The 26,919-nt window shown below is 43.5% G+C and overlaps 1 protein-coding gene across 3 annotated transcripts in view; it reads left to right on the top strand.

Moving 5' to 3' along the window:
• The window catches only part of LOC126470321 (elongation of very long chain fatty acids protein AAEL008004-like), a 655,643-nt gene that overhangs the window by 326,790 nt on the left and 301,934 nt on the right, over positions 1-26,919 (top strand). For all 3 annotated transcript variants that reach the window (XM_050098103.1, XM_050098102.1, XM_050098100.1), the window contains one exon: positions 10,998-11,065. In XM_050098103.1, the coding sequence (XP_049954060.1) occupies positions 11,005-11,065 (61 nt within the window). In that variant the 5' untranslated portion in view covers positions 10,998-11,004. The remainder of the gene's footprint in view (positions 1-10,997; positions 11,066-26,919) is intronic.

The raw sequence follows: 26,919 nt of genomic DNA, 5'->3' as shown, positions 1-26,919 counted from the left end.
TATGGATGTTATGAAAATCTTTCGCCTCGTTATAAACATTTTTAAAAAATCGGAATGCGATGAACAGCAAACTGTGTTTCTTCATTCACATGAAGTCTTTCTTGGCTGACTATGAACATATATGAAGGCTATCCACGTTTGTGTTCCAGATGAAGCAGCAAATGAAGTGCGAAAACATTTTGTAAGTGCAAAGAAGCGGGTAAAAGAAACAGACGCTACAGTCTGATCACTTTACGTTGAAGAAGCAAGGCAGCTCTTCAATTGAGATTACGACTTAGTAACAGCGTTACCACCACACATCGTTACACTGCATTAGGCGAAAATATATGGGAACTAGAAAAGATGCCATCGATTCGGGAGAAATATTCATCCAAGAAAATGATTTTGTGGTGTCACCGCCAGACACCACACTTGCTAGGTGGTAGCTTTAAATCGGCCGCGGTCCATTAGTACATGTCGGACCCGCGTGTCGCCACTGTGTGATCGCAGACCGAGCGCTACCACAAGGCAGGTCTCGAGATACGGAATAGCACTCGCCCCAGTTGTACGGACGACGTAGCTAGCGACTACACTGACGAAGCCTCGCTCCTTTGCCGAGCAGATAGTTAGAATAGCCTTCAGCTAAGTCCATGGCTACGACCTAGCAAGGCGCCATTAGTAACATTGCATGTATCTAAAGAGTCTCACTTGTATCGCCACAATCTCCAGATGTACCAAAAGGATGGATTAAAGTTAAGTATTCCAGAAGATACGTACTTTTCTTTATAGCATTCATTACGTATCCTGTTTCAGACCTCACGCCATCCTGCTTTAAATTAGCGCGTGCCTTTCGGCTTCCTCTCATTGTGTCTAGGCTGTCTTGTCTAGACACAACAGATTTACTGATGAATGATGGTATCAATGTTTTACTTGCAGATGATAACAGGGTACCGAATGACAGAATACTCGTGTTTGCAGCGGTAAGAGAGAAGTTTGTTTATCAAACTGCATATCTTTTTTTGTGGATGGAACGTCCAAGAGTTCGACGAAGCAGTTTGGGCAATTGTTTACACTTCACGCGGACCTTAATAGGTCATGGGAGGAAACTAACAGTATTCCAGTTGTTTACGCTTTGCCAGTAAATAAAAAGTGAGAAATGTATGAACATTTTTAAAAGCTAACGTGCCGGGATGGAACCCTGCATCTCTGATGATGGACTTTGAAATTACCATCGTCGAAACAGTTAACAAACAGTTAACAGTTTATTTCTTGTTGCAATTATCATTTTAATAGCCGGCCGCTGTGGCAGAGTGGCTTAGGCCCTTCAATCCGGAACCGCGCTGCTGCTACGGTCGCAGTTTCGAATCCTGCCTCGGGCATGGATGTGCGTGATGTCCTTAGGTTAGTTAGGTTTAAGTAGTTCTCAGTCTAGGGAACTCATGACCTCAGATGTTAAGTCCCATTTTAATCAGTGTTTGTAGAGACAAGTTCAGTGTTGCGGCCTCGATCCACCCTGTAAGGAAAACGAGGAAATATGCTGTCACATAAGAATGTGTTCTGGTCTAGCTCATCTTCCCTGGAAATATTGGACGATGGTTGTCTGTGTATTTAGGAGAGCACGCCTGAACTTTTACGTCTGTTTTTTGTACCAGTGACTCGATATCGAACACATGCCAAGAGAGACGTGAAATTGTAGTGGAAGGCGCCAGAAGGATGGAACCGAAGAATAAATACATTAGTATTAAAAGTTCAGCCAAATGTTTACTCAATAGTGAAAAATCTTCTAGAAGATGCACAGTACCATGGCCACAAGTTTGACCGGCTAATTTTAAACATTGATGTGAAAAGAGAAAGAGACGGCGATGACGACTGGCGAAACGGTTTCAAAGGCTTTATAGAGACTCCAAACTGATGGAAACTTAAAATTATTTCTGAATTTTGTGGCCTAAGCACAGAAGTTACAATGACGAAGAAAATGTCAGATCCATTGAAAAAGTTGTAAATTTTAAAAAGTAGTTTAATGTAATCGTAGGTAATCTTGTAAATATTGTAAATATGTGTTGTTCCCTGGAAACGACACAAAGTCGGGCAAATGACTCTCGAAATTTGTAACATATTCCCTAGTGAAGACTGACAAGGCTATCTCAAAGGGCAAGCCTTTTCTAAAGAACAGTCGCAGCTTTGACCCTGAGAGGTTCTTAGAATCAAAATCTGTATGAGCTCACACAGGGTACAAAATCTCTGCAGCGGAAACACGGGCAACTGGCATGCAGTTTCATCCATACTTTTTCCCCCTCCGCTAGAAGACGAGCAAACCAGCATGAAACTGGTAAACACAAAATAAATAATTATCATAAAAATGTGACTCGTGGCAGTTTTGCATCCTTTCAGCATATTTTAAGACCTGTTTCTATTAACACTTGCCGGAGACTGCAGAAGGCCTGTTGAGGATGCGACTAGGCGAACAAGGGCCTTCGCCGCCTGGGTTGTGAGCGCTCGCTTCCAAGTGGCGCAGCACGGCCGACTGGTAAGGCAGGGGAAGTGCAGGCAATGTGATGCCTCCAGAGGAATGACCGTCATTAGGTTCGTCGTAGCCTTAGTTACTAACATACGGTACACACGTCTCAGTGCTTAAGGGCGTCTTTCGGTGTGCCCTATCCCCTTACGCAATCCGTATTTCAAACATTTCTTAGACGTACTTGTAATTCGTATACAGCCAAATCGTTTAGGGATCTAAGAGTAAACACTCTAAAGGTGTGAACTAGCTATTAATTTTTTTAAATTAAAGTTTTAGCGTGGAATCTCCCCTTAAAATGGAGAGTAGCTCTTTTGAAAGGCATGAAAAGTAGCATGATGATCGGATAAGGAATTTCTGAGTGGTCAGACACATCAACGTCAACGTATCCATGCAGAATATATAGTCTATATGTTTACTGTATGTCATATCTTGATACGCTTAGCGTTCTATTAACGTGCTTCAAAATTTTAAATACAACGAAAAAATTCAGTTTACATCAGCATCACGATAGATTCCACCCAAAATATTATGGTCACTTGCAAGATGAACAACGAGAAGCCGATGTGTGGGGGAAAAACAGTTTCATGCGATATGACTGAATAAAGTATTCATTCCAAGGGAGAAAAGAAATAAACTTCTCAATAATTTTCATAACATTTTCATTAAAAATACATTTTTTTTGTTTTCAGGAAGAGCATTCTATGAATGAATCTGCAGTTAACTCAAGCTACCACACTATTTTTCAGCTAGCAAAGGGTAGCGCAGTTTCACTGATTTCGAGGCTATGTTAGCAGTGTGAAAACTCAACCACAGCTAGAACTTATACACCCACTGTGTGACGTTTGTGATTAGTTTCACGGCAAAAATAGTCTCGTACACTTCTGTTTCCTTAATGTAAATTTACAGGTCTGCAGATACTATTATGTCGGTGTTTATACTTACATGTGCATGCTGCTTTTTCCGCAATGAAGAGAACCAAGTCAACCTACAGAAATTCACTGGCAGACTTCAACTTAAGAACTTGTCTTCGCATTACACTGATCGAAAAGTGGTACCAGACACTGATCCTTTAGCGAAATTTTTTTAATTTGTCAATTTAAATTTCGTCCTAAAATTGCAGTCCCCATAAAGCTGCAACAGTCGTAAGAAATGCAGTGTTCGTTACTTACATGTCAGCAGCTCGTTGTCTCGCGGTAGCGTTCTCGCTTCCCGAACACGGTGTCCCGCGTTCGATTCCCGGCTGGGTAGGGGATTTTCACCTGCCCCGAGAAGACTGGGTGTTGTTGTGTCTTCTTCTTCATCATCATCATTCATCCACATTACGGTCGGAGGAAGAGAACGGCAAATCACCTCCATTAGGACCTTTCCTAGTACGGCGGTGCGGATCTCCCGCATCATTCCCTTACGCTCTGTCAAGAAGCATGGGACTTCAATTCCATTCCATTACTTAGCTGTCCTCCTTTCCTTCCAACACCAAAATTTTAAGAGATATTGAATTTCACTGTCAGTTCTCGTTATGTTGAATCTCATTGTCACCTCTAATTAATACAACAGGTATAAAAATAAATTCGCCACGAAACGCGTTAATGAGCCACCCTGAAGCGATAAGTGGTTGCTCACTGCTGTGATGCGAGCGCGAGCCCGCTTGCTGTGCTGAACTACTAGACTTCTTAGTGTGGCTGTACCTGCGACAAGTCAGTTAGCCCGGCAAGAATCCCTGCTCCGTGCAAATGTCACTCCACGAAAGTAGTCCAACTCCGTTTATACAGGACGTAAAATAAAATTTAGGATTCCCGAATAGCGATGTGATTCACGCTCCTCCCGAATGCGAATAGTTGCTTTACCACCTCGCACGGCGAAGCATTTCATGTTCACTTACAAAAGTACCTGAAACCATAAACACTTTGTATTAAAAGATGGAAAACGTAGATCATGATTTGTCGGGTAAGACAACATTGCTACCGTAGTGATGATGACTTAAGTGTTACACATTTGCTGTTGTACATAAGAATCACAGTTGTTGCTCTTATAGAAATGACGATTGAAAGTAGCAGTTAGACGATTACTTAGTTCACGGAACTTGTCGCAGAATGCACCTCAGTATACAAACGCGGTTTCCGAGCTTATAAATGAAATACCATGAGATCCCATTCATCTTGAACATGAAAATAAACTTTAATACTAGCGAAGGAAATGCTATCGACATAGACCTGCACGCTGAATTGTAGAGTTTTAATCGAAAAAGAATAATACAGCGTTTTACTGACAGAGTCCTATAAAACCCCAATAATTTTACGTACTCGCGTCGTTCTGTGTTCATACTAATGCAATATCAACACATTACTCTCTCGTAATATTCCTCTTCCATTGCCACTATTAACGTATGGTACTCTGTATTGGGGAAATGTGGATGTGCTGCCTCTCGCAGTAGAAACAAAATTTGCAGTTTGTCATTCGTTAGAGTTTATCGTCCTGCGCATGTCACTGATCCAAAGTGCACGCCGAATCGCTCATTCAGGTGACAGCAATACTTGGTCAGGTCTGCTGTCAACTTCTCCCGTACAACGGGTGCGGGGCAAAGTCAGGACATGCGGGGACCAAGCAGCAATCGGTATTGTAATTGTAAACTGTCGAAGCTGCATTGGTAAAGTACCGGAACTTCAAGCGCTGATAGAAAGCACCGAAGCTGAAATCGTTATAGGTACAGAAAGCTGGCTGAAGCCAGAGATAAATTCTGCCGAAATTTTTACAAAGGTACAGACGGTGTTTAGAAAGGATAGATTGCATGCAACCGGTGGTGGAGTGTTCGTCGCTGTTAGTAGTAGTTTATCCTGTAGTGAAGTAGAAGTGGATAGTTCCTGTGAATTATTATGGGTGGAGGTTACACTCAACAACCGAGCTAGGTTAATAATTGTCTCCTTTTACCGACCTCCCGACTCAGCAGCATTAGTGGCAGAACAACTGAGAGAAAATTTGGAATACATTTCACATAAATTTTCTCAGCATGTTATAGTCTTAGGTGGAGATTTCAATTTACCAGATATAGACTGGGACACTCAGATGTTTAGGACGGGTGGTAGGGACAGAGCATGGAGTGACATTATACTGAGTGCACTATCCGAGAATTACCTCGAGCAATTAAACAGAGAACCGACTCGTGGAGATAACATCTTGGACCTACTGATAACAAACAGACCCGAACTTTTAGACCCTGTATGTGCAGAACAGGGAATCAGTGATCATAAGGCCGTTGCAGCATCCCTGAATATGGAAGTTAATAGGAATATAAAAAAGGGAGAAAAGTTTATCTGTTTAGCAAGAGTAATAGAAGGCAGATTTCAGACTACCTAACAGATCAAAACGAAAATTTCTGTTCCGACACTGACAATGTTGAGTGTTTACGGAAAAAGTTCAAGGCAATCGTAAAATGCGTTTTAGACAGGTACGTGCCGAGTAAAACTGTGAGGGACGGGAAAAACCCACAGTGGTACAACAGCAAAGTTAGGAAACTACTGCGAAAGCAAAGAGAGCTTCACTCCAAGTTTAAACGCAGCCAAAACCTCTCAGACAAACAGAAGCTAAACGATGTCAAAGTTAGCGTAAGGAGGGCTATGCGTGAAGCGTTCAGTGAATTTGAAAGTAAAATTCTATGTATCGACTTGACAGAAAATCCTAGGAAGTTCTGGCCTTACGATAAATCAGTAAGTGGCTCGAAACAGCATATCCACACACTCCGGGATGATGATGGCATTGAAACAGAGGATGACACGCGTAAAGCTGAAATACTAAACACCTTTTTCCAAAGCTGTTTCACAGAGGAAGACCGCACTGCAGTTCCTTCTCTAAATCCTCGCACAAACGAAAAAATGGCTGACATCGAAATAAGTGTCCAAGGAATAGAAAAGCAACTGGAATCACTCAACAGAGGAAAGTCCACTGGACCTGACGGGATACCAATTCGAATCTACACAGAGTACGCGAAAGAACTTGCCCCCCTCCTAACAGCCGTGTACCGCAAGTCTGTAGAGGAACGGAAGGTTCCAAATGATTGGAAAAGAGCACAAGTAGTCCCAGTCTTCAAGAAGGGTCGTCGAGCAGATGCGCAAAACTATATACCTATATCTCTGACGTCGATCTGTTGTAGAATTTTAGAACATGTTTTTTGCTCGAGTATCATGTCGTTTTTGGAAACCCAGACTCTACTATGTAGGAATCAACATGGATTCCGGAAACAGCGATCGTGTGAGACCCAACTCGCTTTATTTGTTTATGAGACCCAGAAAATATTAGATACAGGCTCCCAGGTAGATGCTATTTTTCTTGACTTCCGGAAGGCGTTCGATACAGTTCCGCACTGTCGCCTGATAAACAAAGTAAGAGCCTACGGAATATCAGAACACCTATGTGGCTGGATTGAAGAGTTTTTAGCAAACGGAACACAGCATGTTGTTATCAATGGAGAGACGTCTACAGACGTTAAAGTAACCTCTGGCGTGCCACAGGGGAGTGTTATGGGACCATTGCTTTTCACAATATATATAAATGACCTAGTAGATAGTGTCGGAAGTTCCATGCGGCTTTTCGCGGATGATGCTGTAGTATACAGAGAAGTTGCAGCATTAGAAAATTGTAGCGAAATGCAGGAAGATCTGCAGCGGATAGGCACTTGGTGCAGGGAGTAGCAACTGACCCTTAATATAGACAAATGTAATGTATTGCGAATACATAGAAAGAAGGATCCTTTATTGTATGATTATATGATAGCGGAACAAACACTGGTAGCAGTTACTTCTGAAAAATATCTGGGAGTATGCGTACGGAATGATCTGAAGTCGAATGATCATATAAAATTAATTGTTGGTAAGGCGGGTACCAGGTTGAGATTCATTGGGACAGTCCTTAGAAAATGTAGTCCATCAACAAAGGAGGTGGCTTACAAAACACTCGTTCGACCTATCCTTGAGTATTGCTCATCAGTGTGGGATCCGTACCAGATCGGGTTGACGGAGGAGATAGAGAAGATCCAAAGAAGAGCGGCGCGTTTCGTCACAGGGTTATTTGGTAACCGTGATAGCGTTACGGAGATGTTTAATAAACTCAAGTGGCAGACTCTGCAAGAGAGGCGCTCTGCATCGCGGTGTAGCTTGCTCGCCAGGTTTCGAGAGGGTGCGTTTCTGGATGAGGTATCGAATATATTGCTTCCCCCTGCTTATACCACCCGAGGAGATCACGAATGTAAAATTAGAGAGATTAGAGCGCGCACGGAGGCTTTCAGACAGTCGTTCTTCCCGCGAACCATACGCGACTGGAACAGGAAAGGGAGGTAATGACAGTGGCACGTAAAGTGCCCTCCGCCACACACCGTTGGGTGGCTTGCGGAGTATAAATGTAGATGTAGATGTAGATGTACATTTTCCAGTATTTAGATACTAGCTCATCATCAGATATTAATGTGTATATTCGCCGTGTTTGCTTTCTATGTGATTTATGTTTCTGCAGTGTTTGTTGACGATTTCTACGTGTCTATGCTTATCGAATCGTTTCGAAATTGTAGAAAACATTAAATGTAGTAAGTCTTTAGTTAATCTGTATTTCGTTGATTGGGGGAAAAATGTACAATTCTACGAGAACGGAAACGAAAAATTCCAAAAATTGAATACAGAAAGACGAATTTACTTGTACTGTATTAGCTATTCAATAAATATTTTAGTTAATACTACAGGTTTATGTAGATTATAATAGTGATAAGCACTTTATAATCTGGACGATAAACCTTTAAAATAAAGGAAAAAAGCAAACACCTGAGTTTTAAGGCATTAGGAAACCAACGCAGTCTAGAATTTTACTTCGCTTACATCCAGGCAAGGCAATAAACAGTTAAAAATGTTCAAACGTGCGTGAATTATCTAAGGGACCGAACTGCTTAGGTCATCGGTCCCTAGACTTACACACTACTTAAACTAACTTATGCTAAGAACAACACACACACCCATGCCCGAGGGAGGACTCGAACCTCCGGCGGAATAAACAGTTAAACAACAGCAAAATGTTAAAAGAAGATCGCTAATATAGACGATACACGGTTTGTGTCTGACGTGGGGCTGGATTTAATGTACTGAACTTCTTAACGAGAAACTGCCATGTGAAGGAAGATCAAAGTTTAACATCCCGTAGACGACAAGGTCATTATAGATGGGCTTTCACCTGGGTCTCGACTAATAAAGCATTATATATCTTGTAGTACCGTACTGAACTTGTGTTTATGAAACAGTGCAAAAAATTATCGAATATTTTTCATTTTGCATTTTGATCCTTGAATCATAACAGATTTGCGTGAGGCTATTCCAGTGTGTCCAGTCACGATAGTTTGTTGGCTTTGTTCGGGGAGAGAAAGCGGGTACCACAATTGACACGGACGTGCTGGCAACCACACCCACTGGCTTTGTGCATTAGCCTTGACATCGATCTGTTTCGTTCGGATTAAAAGCGTTATGTTGCTGTTCGGGCAGAGCCCCTAAGCTAAGTATCAAAAAAAGAAACTGTTTTCTATTACTAAAGGGTACTGAGTGATCGACGAGCCCTTGATTACGATCATGGGGCTTACGTCACACCGCCCGTTTTTGCAATGCCAGGCAGTTCAACAAGCTCTAGTGCAGTTCTTTCTCAATACCTTGTTTCCAGAAGTAGGTAATTTTGTGCTCTCTTTTTCACTGTCTTTCTTCTTATGCTAAAGGTCGGTCACTGCCTTCCTCATATTATGTAACGAACCTTACTTGTGGATACGCATCGACTGCGCAGCTGATGTGGAGTACGATAAACATTTTCTAGAAAAGGAGGAACAGCGCCTTTGTACGGAGCATGGCGGACAGCAATCATAGCTACATGCGACTAATCAAGCATTCCTAACGGCACCGAGTGAACAGGCACGATGATTTAGGCACTGAATTTGCAATTGGGAGGAGTTCAAGTTAGGCGAATGCCGGGATGTTTCCTTTTAAATGTACAAAATCAGTTTCCTGCCTCGTCTTTGTTCAATCAGAGTGTTTTCTCTCACAACCCCGTCGTATATCTGCCGTCAGATCCTAATTTTTGCTCTCCTTTCTACTGGACGACTACTATTGAATGATTATACTAAAGGAGACTAGCTATATTACCATCGTGTCCACATGTACAGTTATATGAAATAAAAACTAATCTTCAGATTTTATTACAAAATAAATATTGTCCAATTATGGGAGTGGGGATTCTGTTAAACGAGAGTAGACAATTGGTACCGAAGATGATATCAGACTGCATTTGTCCAAAGAATTCCAACAATCAACACTCTCAATGCAGTCTGAAGTTTGGGTAGATTTGTAAGATTTTTCCAGTAGTTAGGTGACATGAGTGTGTTTGTAATTTGCAATAACAAAATATGCAACATTTAAGTATTTGGCGTGCCCTGCGGCTTGAAAGGCATATATATCTCAACCCAATATACGCACGATTTGTCATATTCTCTCCCTATCGTCACGAGTTTTATTACGTTCAGTCAGAAAGTAGACAGTGTCATTAATTCTTTTCCATGTTCCTGACTCGTGAATTTAGTGTGTAATCAAGACTGCCCTAATTCTGCTGTTATACGTAGCTGATTCAATGGGCAGTAACAAGTTTTGCAGAAATCCTTGTCAATTAATTTTTTAAATTAAATGTCCTAATCTATGTCCATAATCTGCAATCAACCTGACTGTAAGTAGACCTGAGTTATTGGTACTTAGATGATTTCTCCGTCCCCCTGACACTACATCTCCATAATGATGATGCAAGAAGATAACTAGTGCAGTAAGGGTATATGTATCTGCTAATTTATCTAACTCTGCCGCGGCGATCCGTGGATGAATGATTTGTATATGGAGAGGGGGGGGGGGGGGGTAGGCGTGGATGTCTGCATCCACGTGATGAGGAAATCTGTTCCTATAGTCTGTCGCAGGAGTCTACGTAAGGACGTAACCAATAACCACAAGGACATGTCTTTTCCACCTCTGTCAGATGCCACAGCAGCTTTGTAGCATTTCAGTTTAAGAGTACCGAGCTTGCAATGCCGGTTTCACATCCGTTTGTGAGGCTTAGTCGGAACAGCTATTCACCAATTCAGGGGAACGTCAGTCGACATGTTTTCTCTATAGTAAAAGAAAATGTACAGCTCCTGTTCTGGCTCAGGTGTAATGGAAGTGAACCTTCTGGTCTAATTCCTAGTGTTTACGTGAAACATGCATCCCGCAAACACAGAGTAGGTGCAATTTCTAAAATGTATAAAGTAATTAACAGATAGATACTCGTCTGCCAGCAGCATATTAGTTGAGATAAGTCTGGCTCTGTTGGAACCCGTAAGACATTTGCTACTGAATAAAGTTGGTGAATGGTCACGATATGGAACTTGTGAATAATTTTCTGAACATTGTATTATGTCTTTGAGAAATCTGTTTATTTCTATTCTAATGACAGATGATTTTTTTTTCAGGTTCATCATGACGCAATTGGTTCAAGATCTTGTCCACGGTTATAGGGATATTATGGACAACAGGAGTGGTAAGTGAATGTTATATTTAAGTAATGTGTTAGAAAAAATATTGCTGTGGGAAAGCTTCGTTTGTTTGTGAGGTATCAAGGAAATTAACTGATCCACGGGTGCATCTCCTGACCATTTACCTGTTCATTGAAACAAAAAACGCGCAACTGAGTAGTAGCCTCTACTTTCCACAAACTGTACGTTACTACGTAATTCACCGGATGAACTAATACTTCAACAGCCCATTGCTCAGCTAATACTTCGTTCAACATCCATCTGCTTACAAGTGCGAAATACCGAACATTAGCAACATATTCACGAAAACAGTATACATGCAGTGACCAGCAGCGATTGTAATATTCACTGACGGGTCGAAATAACCAATCAGCCGTACGTAGGCAATGCCTTCTTTTATCCTGAACTCACAACAAAATCGTTATATTCTCTTCATCACCGCGCGATTGCTACGGATGCAGGTTCGAATCCTGCCTCGGGCATGGATGTGTGTGATGTAGTTAGGTTTAAGTAGTTCTAAGTTCTAGGGGACTGGTGACCTCAGATGTTAAGTCCCATAATGCTCAGAGCCATTTGAACCATTTCTCTTCATCGAAACACATTAGGCAGAGACAGTAGTCATGATGCAAACTCTCAAGTTTCCTAGGTTGCTTCAACTGAACTAACGTCCTGATCAAATCTTACTCGTTAAGTTCACTGTCGGCTCTCAGTACTCTAGCAATATGGATGAACAAAAACATTCATCTTATGAACATAAGGTAGGAAGTGGTTGAGATGCAGTTGTGTCTAACTACGGTAAAATGTCTCAGGGTATCAGCGCAACGAGGCGCTAAACAGAACGAGTATGTTGGTCACTGCTGGAAAGGAAGCTAAGCTCAACAGCGATTTGATTATCGCGATTTCCCCACGTCCACATACTTCCCGGAACTTAAATTAATGGCATATAACGTGTAGTAAGATGAATCAAAGAAAATAAGACTACACAGAAGCTGCCAGTACCATAATCTGCAACCTGCTTTCCCACAATATCGTGCTTTACGGATTACACATCTGCCAGACTCACCTGCCGTTCTTCATAAAGAAGCATTCCTATCGACTAAACTTCACGTTATCTCGTCAGGCGTCAGACTCCCCAATTTATTCGTACAACTCAGCATCAATATGTGATTTAAATGACTTAATATTTTGGTATACGCGGCATCATGTTCAGCAAGTCACTTTGTGGATGAGACCAAGCATGGTGAAACATCGATTTCCCATTGGTACTAGCTCTATCCTCCAGACCAGTCATGATTTTCATAAGAGACTGTAATCTGCAAGGATATTTAAGTATATTCCCACTGAGAATAGCTGCACCACGCCAGGGACTGACACGTGATAGTGTTGTATATCTGCGTAATATTTAGTCTTCACCTAATGGGAACATTTGTACGACCAGAAGACTGTGTTGCAGTACCACTTCAGAACAAACTACTGTATCTTTGTCGCTCTTTACCTTTTCCCCTCACTAATCTAAATGAACTTTATTTATCGCCAGTTACCAATCTGTTCAAAAATGACTCGGAGCACTATGGGACTCAACTGCTGTGGACATCAGTCCCCTAGACCTTAGAACTACTGAAACCTAACTAACCTAAGGACATCACACACACCCATGCCCGAGGCAGGATTCGAACCTGCGACCGTAGCAGCAGCGCGGCTCCGGACTGGAGCGCCTAGAACCGCACGGCCACCGCCGCCGGCTACCAATCTGTTGTGGAGTGGTATGTGTCCTCTATGTCCTTACACATTCCTTTGTTGTTAGGTATATCACTTACGTAAAACGTTGTTTGATGTACGATGTGGACGCCAAAAACTCACTTTAAAAATGTGAAACAATTGTTGATAACAAAATGTACAGAATACTTGGCTTCCGTTGTTCCACAAGATGAACAAACATATAAAACAACAAAATTTCACTAAAATTAACGCCATTTAGTAACTTTTCACTTTACCCTCGTATGCAGGCAAACATAGTGCTCTGCGAAATTAGATAGGGCGACCGTAATCGCCTTAAATGTCTACTACACTATAAAGCAGCGTTTCACGCCTAGTAGGTCAGTGACACAGAACATTTTGCGTTCTCTTATGGTGTCTGTAAATCAGATCAAGCGAGAAGAAAGACTGTTCCTTCAGTGAAAGATAGGAAAATTCCTTGGAATATGGCCCTGCCAGTGGGACAGACACCTGGTATCAGCAGTGGAGCACTGTGACTGAGGAACGTCAGCCACAGAAATACGCACGTGTGTTGTCCTTAAAAACGCTGGGCCGCGGATTGACTGTGTCAACCGCTTCGATCAACAGCTTGCGTCAAACGCCGGCCTTGATTCCGCTTCTCCATACCAGCAAGCGGACGAGTCAGACCAGGATTCCCAGGAGACTAGTTCCTCCTGTTTGTGAGCGCAGCATAAACACTGCTATGGAAAGGTAGATGGAAAATTCAAGTTTAGCATCCCTCCGGCGGCGAGCTCACTAGAAACGGAGCGTAAGCACAGATTGCGGAAGGATGGTGAAGAAAATCGGGCTTGGTGTTTTCCTTAAGCGATCTGAGCAAACTTGGGAAAACCTAAACTGGGTGGACTGAAAGGGATTCGAACTGCCGTCCTTCCGAATGCAGATATCCGAGTTTAGTATTCCGCCACCTCGCTCGATTGTAGCTTGATGCGATGCGAAGACGTTGCACTGAGAGCTCTCATTCGTCTGCACAGGGATAATCAGCTTGAGAGAAATAGGCAAGATATGAACACACGGGTACCAAGGAATAGCGGCGTGATTTCTCAGGCTTCTTCGGCGTGATAAAGGTGTTCAGCTGGTTTCAAGTTCCAATTTACGCGCAGTATTTCGGCATCCTATCTTATCGACCTCACCAGGTGGTGTGTGTTGCTCAGATGTGCCCTCCAAATGGACTGTTTACAGTTTATGAGGTACTGTTGGTGTCACGCTGTTGGTTTTACTCCTGACGCTTGCTACACACTTCGCGTTTTTGTTTTTGGGAGCTTGAAGTGATGATGTCTCAACAACGATCTCGGACTCGGACGAGAATCGTAACTCTCACATCCATGACATTCGTATACACTTTGCTGGAGACTCCCTTTAACAGCTAGCTGCTACATACACTATCTGATCAACAGTATCCGGACAACTTCAAATGGTTCAAATGACTTTGAGCACTGTGGGACTTAACATCTGAGGTCATCAGTCCCCTAGAACTTAGAACTACTTAAACCTTACTAACCGAAGGACATCACACACATCCATGCCCGAGGTAGTATTCGAACCTAACCTGCGACCGTAGCGGTCGCGCGGTTCCAGACTGAAGCGCCTAGAACCGCTTGGCCACACCGGCCGGCCTCTGGACAACTACTAGTGGCCATTAATATGGAGCCTGTCCACCCTTCGCCTTCATGACAGCTTCACCTCTGTTTGAGGACGTGTCTGAATATCTTTGGAGGGATGGCAGCTCGTTCTTCGGCAAGAGCCGAAACCAGAGAATTTAGTGACGCTGAACGCTGAGGTCTGCAGAGAAGTCGGGATTATAACTCATCCCAAAGATGCCCCCCCCCCTCCACCCACCGCCCCGTGCGAGTTTCGAGCCCTCCCTCAGGAATGGTTGTGTGTGTTGTCCTTAGCATAAGTTAGTTTAAGTTAGAATAAGTAGTGTGTAAATCTAGGGACCGATGACCTCAGCAGTTTGGTTCCATAGGAACTTACCACCACCAAAGATGTTCCATTCAGTTGAGGTCGGGAGTTCAGCAGGCCCGTCCGTTTCAAGAATGTTATTTTCCATATACCAAAGTCTCACAGATGTTGCTTTATGACGCGGTCCACTGTCATGTCGAAACTATCAGTCATCGTCTCCCGGCACTATACTTGATGGCAGGTAACGTTCTCCAGGAATTCGCCAAACCCAAGCGCTTCCATCGGAATGCCACAGGTCACAGCGTGATGCATCACTCTAAATCACCAGTCGTCCACTGTCCACTGGCGTCGTTCTTTACGGCACCTCAAACGTCTCTTAGCATTAACTACAGATATGTATAGTTTATGAGGAGGTGCTCGATCATTGCACAATATTCCTTTCAACTCCCTGATTCCTTCCGCTAATCTCTTGCGATTTTTTTACAACCATCTTCCGCAATGCTCGACGGTCCCTGTCCATCGGTACATGAGATCTACCTGGTGTAGCTGTGGTTGTTCCTTCCCTTTTCCACTTCATAATTACATCGCCAACAGTCGACTTCGACAGCTTTAGAAGGTCTAAAATATCCTTCTGTATCTATTACTGAGGAGACATCCAGTGACTAGCCCCCGTGACTAGCCTCTTGACCGGCCCGCTCGGCTGTTACGGCTTCGTTACTTACAACAAAATACCCCTCCCCCACCTCCTTTCAAACTGGCGGGTCTGCGTCTCGTGACATCTGTGATCAATTCTGCATTACACAGACGTGTCCGAACACTTTTGTTCAGATAGTGTTCATTCCAAATAATTCCAACCAAAGCGATTTTCCTCTCGGGACCAGTACTCTCGTCAGGGCTTAGGCTTCCTCGACCCTGGAGCAGTATGGTCGGACCAGTTTACCCTGGTCACAGCAACATATCTCTTTCCGCTTACGTAAAATCTTATTTTAAAGTCGAGATAACTGGAACCAAATCTGAAGCGGGCAATGAGCATTACGTGCCCATCGTACAAACAACTTGCAGGGACATATATTGCCAACAGGTGGCAGGGACTGGTGGCAGCTGGAGGCAAACTACTCGAGGAAAACCAGCCGTCAGTTGCACCCCCTTACTCACAATCTCTGAGGCCTTCTCCAGACGTGGCTTAAAAAAGAATGCGGGAGACCTTGGTCACCTTAAGCAACTCTGGTCGCGGGACAAACCTGATTTCGACCAGATTAGCAAGAAGTCGCAGTGTCTCGGGAACTCCAATGCTGATGGGTAGGAATTTGCGAAAGGTGTCCTTCAGACAGCATTGATGCAACTGTGGAGTCAGGAAGAGTATTGGGTTTAGTTTCCTTGTTTTTGGAAATTTATTTTAATTATTTTACATCAACGTTTCGAAAACCATTGTTGCTGAATATTCATGAATGGTGCGCATTCGTTTGTATTTTCAGTGGGTAAGCCGAATAACATTTTAGATGACATGTTTTATTGTCCTCTTCCGGGTTGAACATTTAACTTATGCACAACACTCTCAATGGAATCCAGGATTTGATCATGTACCATTACATCACTTTCAGTTCACTGCGAAGAAAAATAAGATCTGTCGTCAAAATATTGTGCATAAAATTGGAGTCTGTTTTCTATCAATGGCACTGGGAAAATCATAGAAATAATACGTAACACGAAAAACGCATCTTTCTTCTGACCACCGAGTGCTGTTTACCATTGAGGAATAGTTTACCAGTGTGCAATATTACACACAGGCAAACACACACACTCACACACACACCAAAGAAACGTAAAAGAAACCAAACTCTATGAATGAAACTCCATGATTCTTTAATAACTGTGTCGTAGATTGAACTATACTTTCTATTTATGAAGTCACCCAGACCCAAGGAAACAAATGATCAGCGTTGTATCTAAGGAAATTTTCATCTTTTTTTGCAGCAGACGGGCACACGTTTTCGGACGTGTCTCACAGACGTCAGCGTCTTTCGGCTTCGGCGATAGCAGTGACTAATAAAGTATTTAAACTCTTATCGAAATGTGTCAGCAGCTATTTTCCAGCATTATAAAATTTCTTCTTAGTGTCTGATATAAGATAACTAATGATTTCGTTCCAAACGCATAGATCTGGACGATAGTCAATTTGTATGGGACGTGAAATATTGATCTTCCTTCCCTTTTTCATAGTCAATGGATTATAGGAAACTCATTGTTACCTCTGCTAGTATATTTATGAACAGGGGCTGCAATGAGATTTATTGAGCAGTTTAGCGTTTTCTACGTGGCTATACTGCCATGGAAAATCAGCATTCGGTCCCATCTGCACCTGAATTTTATACAGTGCTTCATTCGACCCGGAAGATTGCGTTTTTCTCCAGGTACGGGAAAACGTGTTAACAGCTAGCGTCGAGGAAGATGGTCGTTGGTCTTATAACTATCTGTGGAAGAAACAGGAAGGAAAAGTGATTCAATTACGCTGTCCTGTCTGTAGTCTACCCATCAGCTGCTAGCTTGATACCCTTACAGTTCATCATCATCATCATCAACATCAGGTGTATGTCATCTACTGTTGGATATAGGCCACTTTTAGACTTCTCCATACATTACGATCTTCAGTTTTTTGCATACAAGACATGTTTGTTTATTTCTGTTGCATTACGAGGAATTCAACACGGGTTCTCGTTAGTCCATCTCCCATCATTTCATGTCGCTATAGCACATATGCATTTGAGTTTCGTAACAATGCCTGTCTTTTCTTTATGTATTTTTCAATAACGTGACGTAATCTATGAACCCCATGCAAAGTTGTAACTAACTTTCGTTGCTTCTTCCCCTTACTTGATTGATAATCTGTAGATTGGTCCATTGCGATATCCCTATTTCAGTCCTACCGAAGTAATACAAATTAACTGCAGTGCTCAGCTGTTTGCTTCCTATGCTTACCGTAATTACGTACTGAAGTGGTGTAAGAGCTTTGCTTGCTGTGCAGCTTACAGCAGGAAGTTGGAGGAAATATTCTTGAAGTACCATTGTCATTGCTTAATACTCCGATGAGCGAGAGAGATGGTGTAAGGGTTAGACAGTATTCGGGAGGAGCAGTGTGCAGATCAACGTCCAGCCATCCTGGTATATTTTTCAGTGCTACTCCTAAACCAATGTGAGCATTTGCTGGTATAATTCAAAGACACAACAGATGTCCTTCATCGTTCTTGTCCACGGACGTGTCCTCCATCTCTTCTGACCTTCAGCTTAATGTCGACAAACCGTTAAACTCTAATGTTCATCTCCACCTACATCTACATACATATTCCGCAAGATACCGTGTGGCGCATGGCACATGGTACTTTGCACCACTTCTAGTCATTTCCTTTCCTGTTCCAATAGCAAACAGTGCGAAGGAGAAACGACTGTCTACAGGGTGTTTCAGAAAAGTTGCGACAAACTCCGAGGATTTGTAGAGAGTGTCTTGAGGAACAAATCGAGATAGGAACCTGTGCCCGAAAAACGTCATCCGACGACGCTAGAGAGCATCGAAGCTATAGGTGCCCACACCTTCTACTAGGCCACCCCTTCGGCAGTAAATGTGACTTTGTATGCTGACGGACCGCAATGTTGTTTGTAATTCAGTGATCGCAACTGATTGCCACAATCGCCAGTGGAAAAGCCCGAACTTGCTGCTGCGTAGAAAGACCTTGTCTCATATGACTGCGATGCTTTGTTGCCTCGGCGGATGATGCTTTCATACACTGGTTTCCATTTGCAGTTTATTTTTCTCCTGGAACCCCATAAAATTTGCAACGTTTTTCGGTATGCAGGAGAAAAACAAACGCAGTGCATAAGAACATGGTTGCTAAAGTGTTTGCTATGTTATACTGATTATATACAGATACTTATGCTTGTTATGTAATTATAAACATCAGCAATAAAACTGTTTCATCCTGCAGTGTACTGTTAAATGACCAAAATTTTATTTTTTACTTCATTCTTTTCAGAGTTAAATAATGATGAATTATTTAGCAGTCTTATGACCGTTTGCGCGTGTTTTGCTTAGTTCAAATGGTTCAAATGGCTCTAAGCACTATGGAACTTAACATCTGAGGTCATCAGTGTCGTAGACTTAGAACTACTTAAACCTAACTAACCTAAGGACATCACACACATCCATGCCCAAGGCAGGATTCGAACCTGCGACCGTAGCAGTAGCGCGGTTCCGGACGTTTTGCTTAGTAAGTTATGACAAACATATGTGTTACCACACGACACAGACTGCCACGAAAATTCTGGAACGTGTGATATCTAGGTTCTCGATTTTTTTGGACAAATTGTGCTTAGGAACTAATCGTCGCCTGGGAACCTAATCCATATGCTCAGACCTTCGTTAAAAGCATGCAGTCATGGACTGTGCGGCTGGTCCCGGCGGAGGTTCGAGTCCTCACTCGAGCATGGGTGTGTGTGTGTGTTTGTCCTTAGGATAATTTAGGTTAAGTAGTGTGTAAGCTTAGGGACTGATGACCTTAGCAGTTAAGTCCCATAAGATTTCACACACATTTGTACATTAAAAAAGCATGCAACGGGGCACCGTGTCAAACGCTTTCCCTTCGTCTATACCCGTTTCCCTTCAGCTATGGGTCGCAGGATATCGTGTGAGAAAAGGGCAGGCTGAGATTCATAGAAGCGACGCTTTCTAAATCCGTACTGATTTGTGGACAGAAGCTTTACCGTTTCAAAGAAATTTATAGTGTTCGAATTTAGAATATTCTAAAGAATTCTGATCTGTAATCTAGCGGGCCCGTTCTTTTACTCTTGTTACCAGACTCTTGGGACATTGGCTGGGCGGGAGATTCACAGTATATGCAAGCTAAGTAAGTGCCGTAGAGTACGTCTACACCTACGTGAGTACTCCGCAGGTCACAATTAAATGCCTAGCAGAGGGTTCATCGAAGCACCTTCAAGTTATTTCTCTGCCTTTCCACTCTTGAAAAGAGCTCGTGGAAATAGGAATCTTAAGTCTTTCGGCGCGTGCCTTAATTTCTCGGGAGCCAGCAAAATGTTTTCGCATTCGGAGGAAAACGTTGGAGACTCAGCTCTCGTGAAAAGGTCTCGTCGCAACGAAAACAGCCTTTGTTTTAATGATTGCCACGTGTGACACTCTCTCCCTAATTCCGAGATAATACAAAACGAGCGGACGTTCTTTAAACTTCTTCGATGTCCACCGTCAGTGGGTATCCCATACCTCGCAGCAATACTTCAGAAGAGGATGAGCAAAATCAGAGTAAACAGTCTCTTTAGTAGGCCTGTTGCTTATCGCACCTCATTTTCGTTCAATATTCGAATCAGCCTTTATTTCTGTCAGGTGTGTTCGATGCCCACTACATATTTTAAGTACTGCACCTCCGCAACGCTGAAGAATGGATTCTTTCCTAAATTACAACATTTTCTTTCCTTTTCCGGAAACATCCCTTTAAAGTTTTGCATTAATTAGGCTACACGGATCGCGAGCATAGGAAGAAAATATTCTGTTGGAAGAAAATTGGAAGCTTCTTGCATGCATCTAATTTCTTGTATGATCATTGACACTGACAATACTGCATGGTTAGCTGCTGGATGCGTTCGGATCATGTTCTCTGCAAAGACAGACAGTGAAAAAGTACGGCACTTAAAGCGCAGAAGTTACTAACAAGGCCGACTAGGCCGTCAACTCACTATTCCACTTCTGACAACTGTGCTAAGTACGTCAACCGCCCAGGTAGTTATCAGTTTATTGGTAGTAAAAACAGTTTTTCTGTTTAGTGTTTCCTCGAATGCCTTTCTGGCAAGAGCCCACTTAGTATGGTAGTGACGTGCGTTAGTTTACCCGTTACGCCCTTCTCGTTGACTGTACGCGGGCGAGGGAAAACAAACTTTGCGAATTATCGGTGTTGTTTTTTTTTTTTTTTTTTTTTTTTTTTTTTTTTTTTTTTTACCCGCCTCCTGTTGGCAGATGTTACCACTTAACACCTTCTCCGTCATCGTCGTCTCTGTCGTTTTGTATGTTGTATGGAGGAATATGATGATAGCGTTTCTAGAACTAGATATGTATGAATTTCGCCATACCGTATGACGACACTGGACTCTAACAAATATACAGATCACACATTTCGTTCGTCATTTACTTTAATTGCATAAAAACTTAAAAGGCATCTTTTATATCGCACCCAAAAATGTCATTCGACGCTTTAGGGTATCACTGGAAGTTATTAATTATTTTGTTACTTATTTTTGCGTTAATTATTTTGGGTGGTATGTGCCATTCGTTTATTAGTGTATTAGGCACTATGCAGCAGTTGCACTTAAATTATTTGTGTCTTTAGCAAAGGGAACGATAAAATAGACAACATTAGGCGTTTGTACGTAGTCGTCCATAGCCCGCCCATACAGGTCATTTTCTGGCGAAAAGAGGGATTGGTGCATCTGTGTATAATGATGGAGTCCGTTAAGTGGAGATGTACCGTGCGATTGTGATCAGCACATCGTTCGTAACGTTGTCCGATTGCGATGAACTTATTTTGCCCGGTACTATAATATGTTTCATAATATCATGACCCTTTTTCTGCACAGTTAGCTACGAGGGCTATTCGGGAAATAGCCGGATCATTTGCGAAATGCAAACCACTGTGAAAATTAAAGATGTTTTATTTGCAACCGTTAGCTACATCTTCCACCTGCTTGTCTACGTAGTCGCCGCTACGACTTTCGTCCTATAGTTGTGCCAACTTTCCAGTACCTTCATCATAGGAGGCAGCTGCCTCTGCTTTACACCAATTCTCTACACTGCCCTACAGCTCATCGTCTGTGTCAAAATGTTATCTTCATTGCTAGCAGTTCATGTGAGACGAAATTCAGGGGGAGCCAATTGTGGACTGTATTGTGGGTTATCATACATTTACCATCGAAAACGCTGCAAGAGCACCTTCATTGCCCATGTAGAGTGCAGCCCAGAATTGTCATGAAGAAGAAAACGCATCACAGTTATGTTATGTGGGCTGCATCACACTAGGCGAAATCTCTCACCAGGCCCTCATACTTAGCTGGAAGCACTACAGGGGGTGGTCAAAATACACTCCTGGAAATGGAAAAAAGAACACATTGACACCGGTGTGTCAGACCCACCATACTTGCTCCGGACACTGCGAGAGCGCTGTACAAGCAATGATCACACGCACGGCACAGCGGACACACCAGGAACCGCGGTGTTGGCCGTCGAATGGCGCTAGCTGCGCAGCATTTGTGCACCGCCGCCGTCAGTGTCAGCCAGTTTGCCGTGGCATACGGAGCTCCATCGCAGTCTTTAACACTGGTAGCATGCCGCGACAGCGTGGACGTGAACCGTATTTGCAGTTGACGGACTTCGAGCGAGGGCGTATAGTGGGCATGCAGGAGGCCGGGTGGACGTACCGCCGAATTGCTCAACACGTGGGGCGTGAGGTTTCCACAGTACATCGATGTTGTCGCCAGTGGTCGGCGGAAGGTGCACGTGCCCGTCGACCTGGGACCGGACCGCAGCGACGCACGGATGCACGCCAAGACCGTAGGATCCTACGCAGTGCCGTAGGGGACCGCACCGCCACTTCCCAGCAAATTAGGGACACTGTTGCTCCTGGGGTATCGGCGAGGACCATTCGCAACCGTCTCCATGAAGCTGGGCTACGGTCCCGCACACCGTTAGGCCGTCTTCCGCTCACGCCCCAACATCGTGCAGCCCGCCTCCAGTGGTGTCGCGACAGGCGTGAATGGAGGGACGAATGGAGACGTGTCGTCTTCAGCGATGAGAGTCGCTTCTGCCTTGGTGCCAATGATGGTCGTATGCGTGTTTGGCGCCGTGCAGGTGAGCGCCACAATCAGGACTGCATACGACCGAGGCACACAGGGCCAACACCCGGCATCGTGGTGTGGGGAGCGATCTCCTACACTGGCCGTACACCACTGGTGATCGTCGAGGGGACACTGAATAGTGCACGGTACATCCAAACCGTCATCGAACCCATCGTTCTACCATTCCTAGACCGGCAAGGGAACTTGCTGTTCCAACAGGACAATGCACGTCCGCATGTATCCCGTGCCACCCAACGTGCTCTAGAAGGTGTAAGTCAACTACCCTGGCCACCAAGATCTCCGGATCTGTCCCCCATTGAGAATGTTTGGGACTGGATGAAGCGTCGTCTCACGCGGTCTGCACGTCCAGCACGAACGCTGGTTCAACTGAGGCGCCAGGTGGAAATGGCATGGTAAGCCGTTCCACAGGACTACATCCAGCATCTCTACGATCGTCTCCATGGGAGAATAGCAGCATGCATTGCTGCGAAAGGTGGATATACACTGTACTAGTGCCGACATTGTGCATGCTCTGTTGCCTGTGTCTATGTGCCTGTGGTTCTGTCAGTGTGATCATGTGATGTATCTGACCCCAGGAATGTGTCAATAAAGTTTCCCCATCCTGGGACAATGAATTCACGGTGTTCTTATTTCAATTTCCAGGAGTGTAATATGAACACCTGACATATACACAATATTTACTAATTAATAAGGAGTTGGGCTACCATTGGCTTTGGGAAAAGCTTCACCTCTTCATGGAATAGGTTCTCTCATTCTTGTAGCACAAATATACACCAATTGCTCAAATGATGTAGAGGCATTAAATCTGGTCCTCAGCCTGTGCTCTAAAACTCCCTGGAAGTTTTCAGTGATTTTGAGACATGGCGATTGTGCTGGCCAGGAAATATGTTTGATGTTATTCTGATGCTCCACAAATGATACCTCAAACTTTTCAGCTGTGTGTATGAGTGCATTATCATCTTGGCATATGGCAAGATTCGGCAGCAATATGCTAGTCATACTAAGCACTTCATTGGGGAGGATGTTGTAATATTCATTGGCACTAATCCGGACAGTGAGGCTAATGTTAGGACCATCTGGATAACACGATGAAGCCGGCCAAATAGTAATGGAATCTCCCCTATGCTTGACTGTAGGAAACATGCAGGCCAGTTCGCAGGCTTCTTTTGGTGTTCTTCATAAGTAAACCCAGCCGTTTGTGGGAAACAATGTAAATGATGATTCAGCGGACCATACCACATTCTTCCAATCATCAAGCGTCCAGGTTTTATGATCTCTTTTTATTATCTACGATAATGATCGAAGCAGACGAAATGAGTTAAAATTTGTGCTGCGACCGGGCCTCGTGCGGCGTGGAGCAATATTGCCCATGGTACTGCGGTGGTATAATGGTTAGCATTTCTGCGTCGCAAGCAAGAAGACCTGCGTTCGAGGCCCGGCTGCAGCACAAATTTTAATTCATTTCGTCTGCTTCGATGTTTTACCGTGTTTCGTGTATCCTGTCGTTATCGTGAATACTGTCGCTTGTGAAACGTTAAACAGTTCATCCGTTTTGGTCTCAGATGCTCCCGCTAACCATGCACCAACGGGTTGCCGTTTTGGAAGTCTGAGAGATCACACATTTCATTGATTCATTGTGTTCACCGTCACAGCACAAAGTAAATAATACAGTGGAAAGTAACCTCCAAGACTTGTCACGTCAACTGTGCACTGCAGCCGTATCGCAATATTTACTTGCATGGTGTTCACATTATTTTGTCCACACCCTGTATATATCTGGGAATGTTTACGTGCTCACTGTGCGCTCAGAACTGAAAGGAGCGACGTGACGCGATCTAGCGGCATACTAGAGACACTGTCCAATACATCTGAGCAAAGCGTCATCGTTTTGTCACTGTCTTTTGGTTCCCGGTCGGACTTTAATTTCTGAATAGCCCACGTAGATACACAAAACTTTTAGTCTCTTATATTGTTTATTTTAGCTTAACCCCTTTAAAGTTTACCTGGGATGGTTCCTTTGAATGGGCACGGGCGATATCCTTTCCGATCTTTGAAACAACCCGAGCTTGTACTCCGATTCCTACGACCTCGTTGTCGACTCGACATTAAATACTAATCTTCCTTCCTTTATAATTCAGTCTTATTCTGATAGAGTGGCGGCTCCCAGTTTCACTCATTATCACATCGACGGATTCCCACAGGGTGGGCAGCGCGTGGCGCGTTTTATTAAGCGTATTATCTCTCTTTGACAAAGCTACATCTACATCTACATTTATACTCCGCAAGCCACCCAACGGTGTGTGGCGGAGGGCACTTTACGTGCCACTGTCATTACCTCCCTTTCCTGTTCCAGTCGCGTATGGTTCGCGGGAAGAACGACTGTCTGAAAGCCTCCGTGCGCGCTCTAATCTCTCTAATTTTACATTCGTGATCTCCTCGGGAGGTATAAGTAGGGGGAAGCAATATATTCGATACCTCATCCAGAAACGCACCCTCTCGAAACCTGGCGAGCAAGCTACACCGCGATGCAGAGCGCCTCTCTTGCAGAGTCTGCCACTTGAGTTTATTAAACATCTCCGTAACGCTATCACGGTTACCAAATAACCCTGTGACGAAACGCGCCGCTCTTCTTTGGATCTTCTCTATCTCCTCCGTCAGACCGATCTGGTACGGATCCCACACTGATGAGCAATACTCAAGTATAGGTCGAACGAGTGTTTTGTAAGCCACCTCCTTTGTTGATGGACTACATTTTCTAAGGACTGTCCCAATGAATCTCAACCTGGTACCCGCCTTACCAACAATTAATTTTATATGATCATTCCACTTCAAATCGTTCCGCACGCATACTCCCAGATATTTTACAGAAGTAACTGCTACCAGTGTTTGTTCCGCTATCATATAATCATACAATAAAGGATCCTTCTTTCTATGTATTCGCAATACTTTACATTTGTCTATGTTAAGGGTCAGTTGCCACTCCCTGCACCAAGTGCCTATCCGCTGCAGATTTTCCTGCATTTCGCTACAATTTTCTAATGCTGCAACTTCTCTGTATACTACAGCATCATCCGCGAAAAGCCGCTACTCGGTGACTTGTCTGGATTCGTGGGTCGAAGGCGTTGAGATAGCGCTGAGTAACACACGTAAATTGACCATCTAATTCTGTGCAATTAATTTATTTACGAATGTTCCTTCTGCCATTTATAAATAACAAAAATCCTACATATTGCTTCACCTCACTTCTTATCTACCCGCCTCAGTAGCCGAAGTCAAAGAGTTCGGCTTGTGAGATATCCGGTCCGAATCATGGTGGTGAAACACATTTTCACATCCAAAATTTTTATGGTAGCCAGAGAAAACGAGATGGCGTATACACTACTTGATCAAAGGTACTCGGACACCCCTATGAAACGCGGAATTGACCACTAGACGACGCGAGAAGCGGACCTTCCAGTGTAAAATAAAAATCGTTATTGCATCAGAAGTATGGCATATACTGCAGACTTCATAAATTGTTACTCGGATGAGCGAGATCCATATGAATCAAAACTACACTGGTGACCAAAATTTAAGCGTAGTGAACAAGTGAAAATCTGCAAGGTTTGTTGTTTCGTAACTATGTCTGTGGATAAGAGTGGGGGGAGAAAAGATTTTACAGCATTACGGGAGAAACAATCGACGAAAACTGCAGAAAATGTGAATTAAGAGATATGAGAGGATTCAAACTATCATACACAATAACAGAGATTTATTGTGTTTGAACATTTCAGTAATAAGGCACAGAACGCAAAAATCGTTTATCAGCCGAACGTCATACTCTGTGCATTGCTTTTAACATTTCTGTCATTCTGCCATATCTTCTATTCGCATTCTCACACATTTCAAATGCTCCATATCTTTCTCTGATAGTGCGTAGAGAAAAGACCTCATTTCAGCAGTTTTATACATCCAGGACTTCTTCGACATAAACTGGTGTCGTATGTTGCTGCCGTTGTAGGTATACGACTGCAACTCCAGGTCCAACTTGATTATAGGAGTTATACGGCCGCTCTGATAAGACTTATCAGCTGTCAAGCGCTTCCTGTAATCGTGCGGAAGGTGGAATTGTGTTCCAACGTTACCCCCCCCCCCCCCTCTCTCTCTCTCTCTCTCTCTCTCTCTCTCTCTGTGTGTGTGTGTGTGTGTGTGTGTGTGTTTGTGTGTGTAGCATCTCAGGTATCACCCTCTCTTAAACAGAAGTAACTGTTTCGCAAAGATATGTATTTATTGTGTA

The sequence above is a fragment of the Schistocerca serialis genome, chromosome 3, assembly GCF_023864345.2.
Source record: "Schistocerca serialis cubense isolate TAMUIC-IGC-003099 chromosome 3, iqSchSeri2.2, whole genome shotgun sequence".
Lineage (NCBI taxonomy): Eukaryota > Metazoa > Arthropoda > Insecta > Orthoptera > Acrididae > Schistocerca > Schistocerca serialis.
Note: the sequence above shows the minus strand (reverse complement) of the source record. Positions and strands in the feature narration are given on the sequence as shown.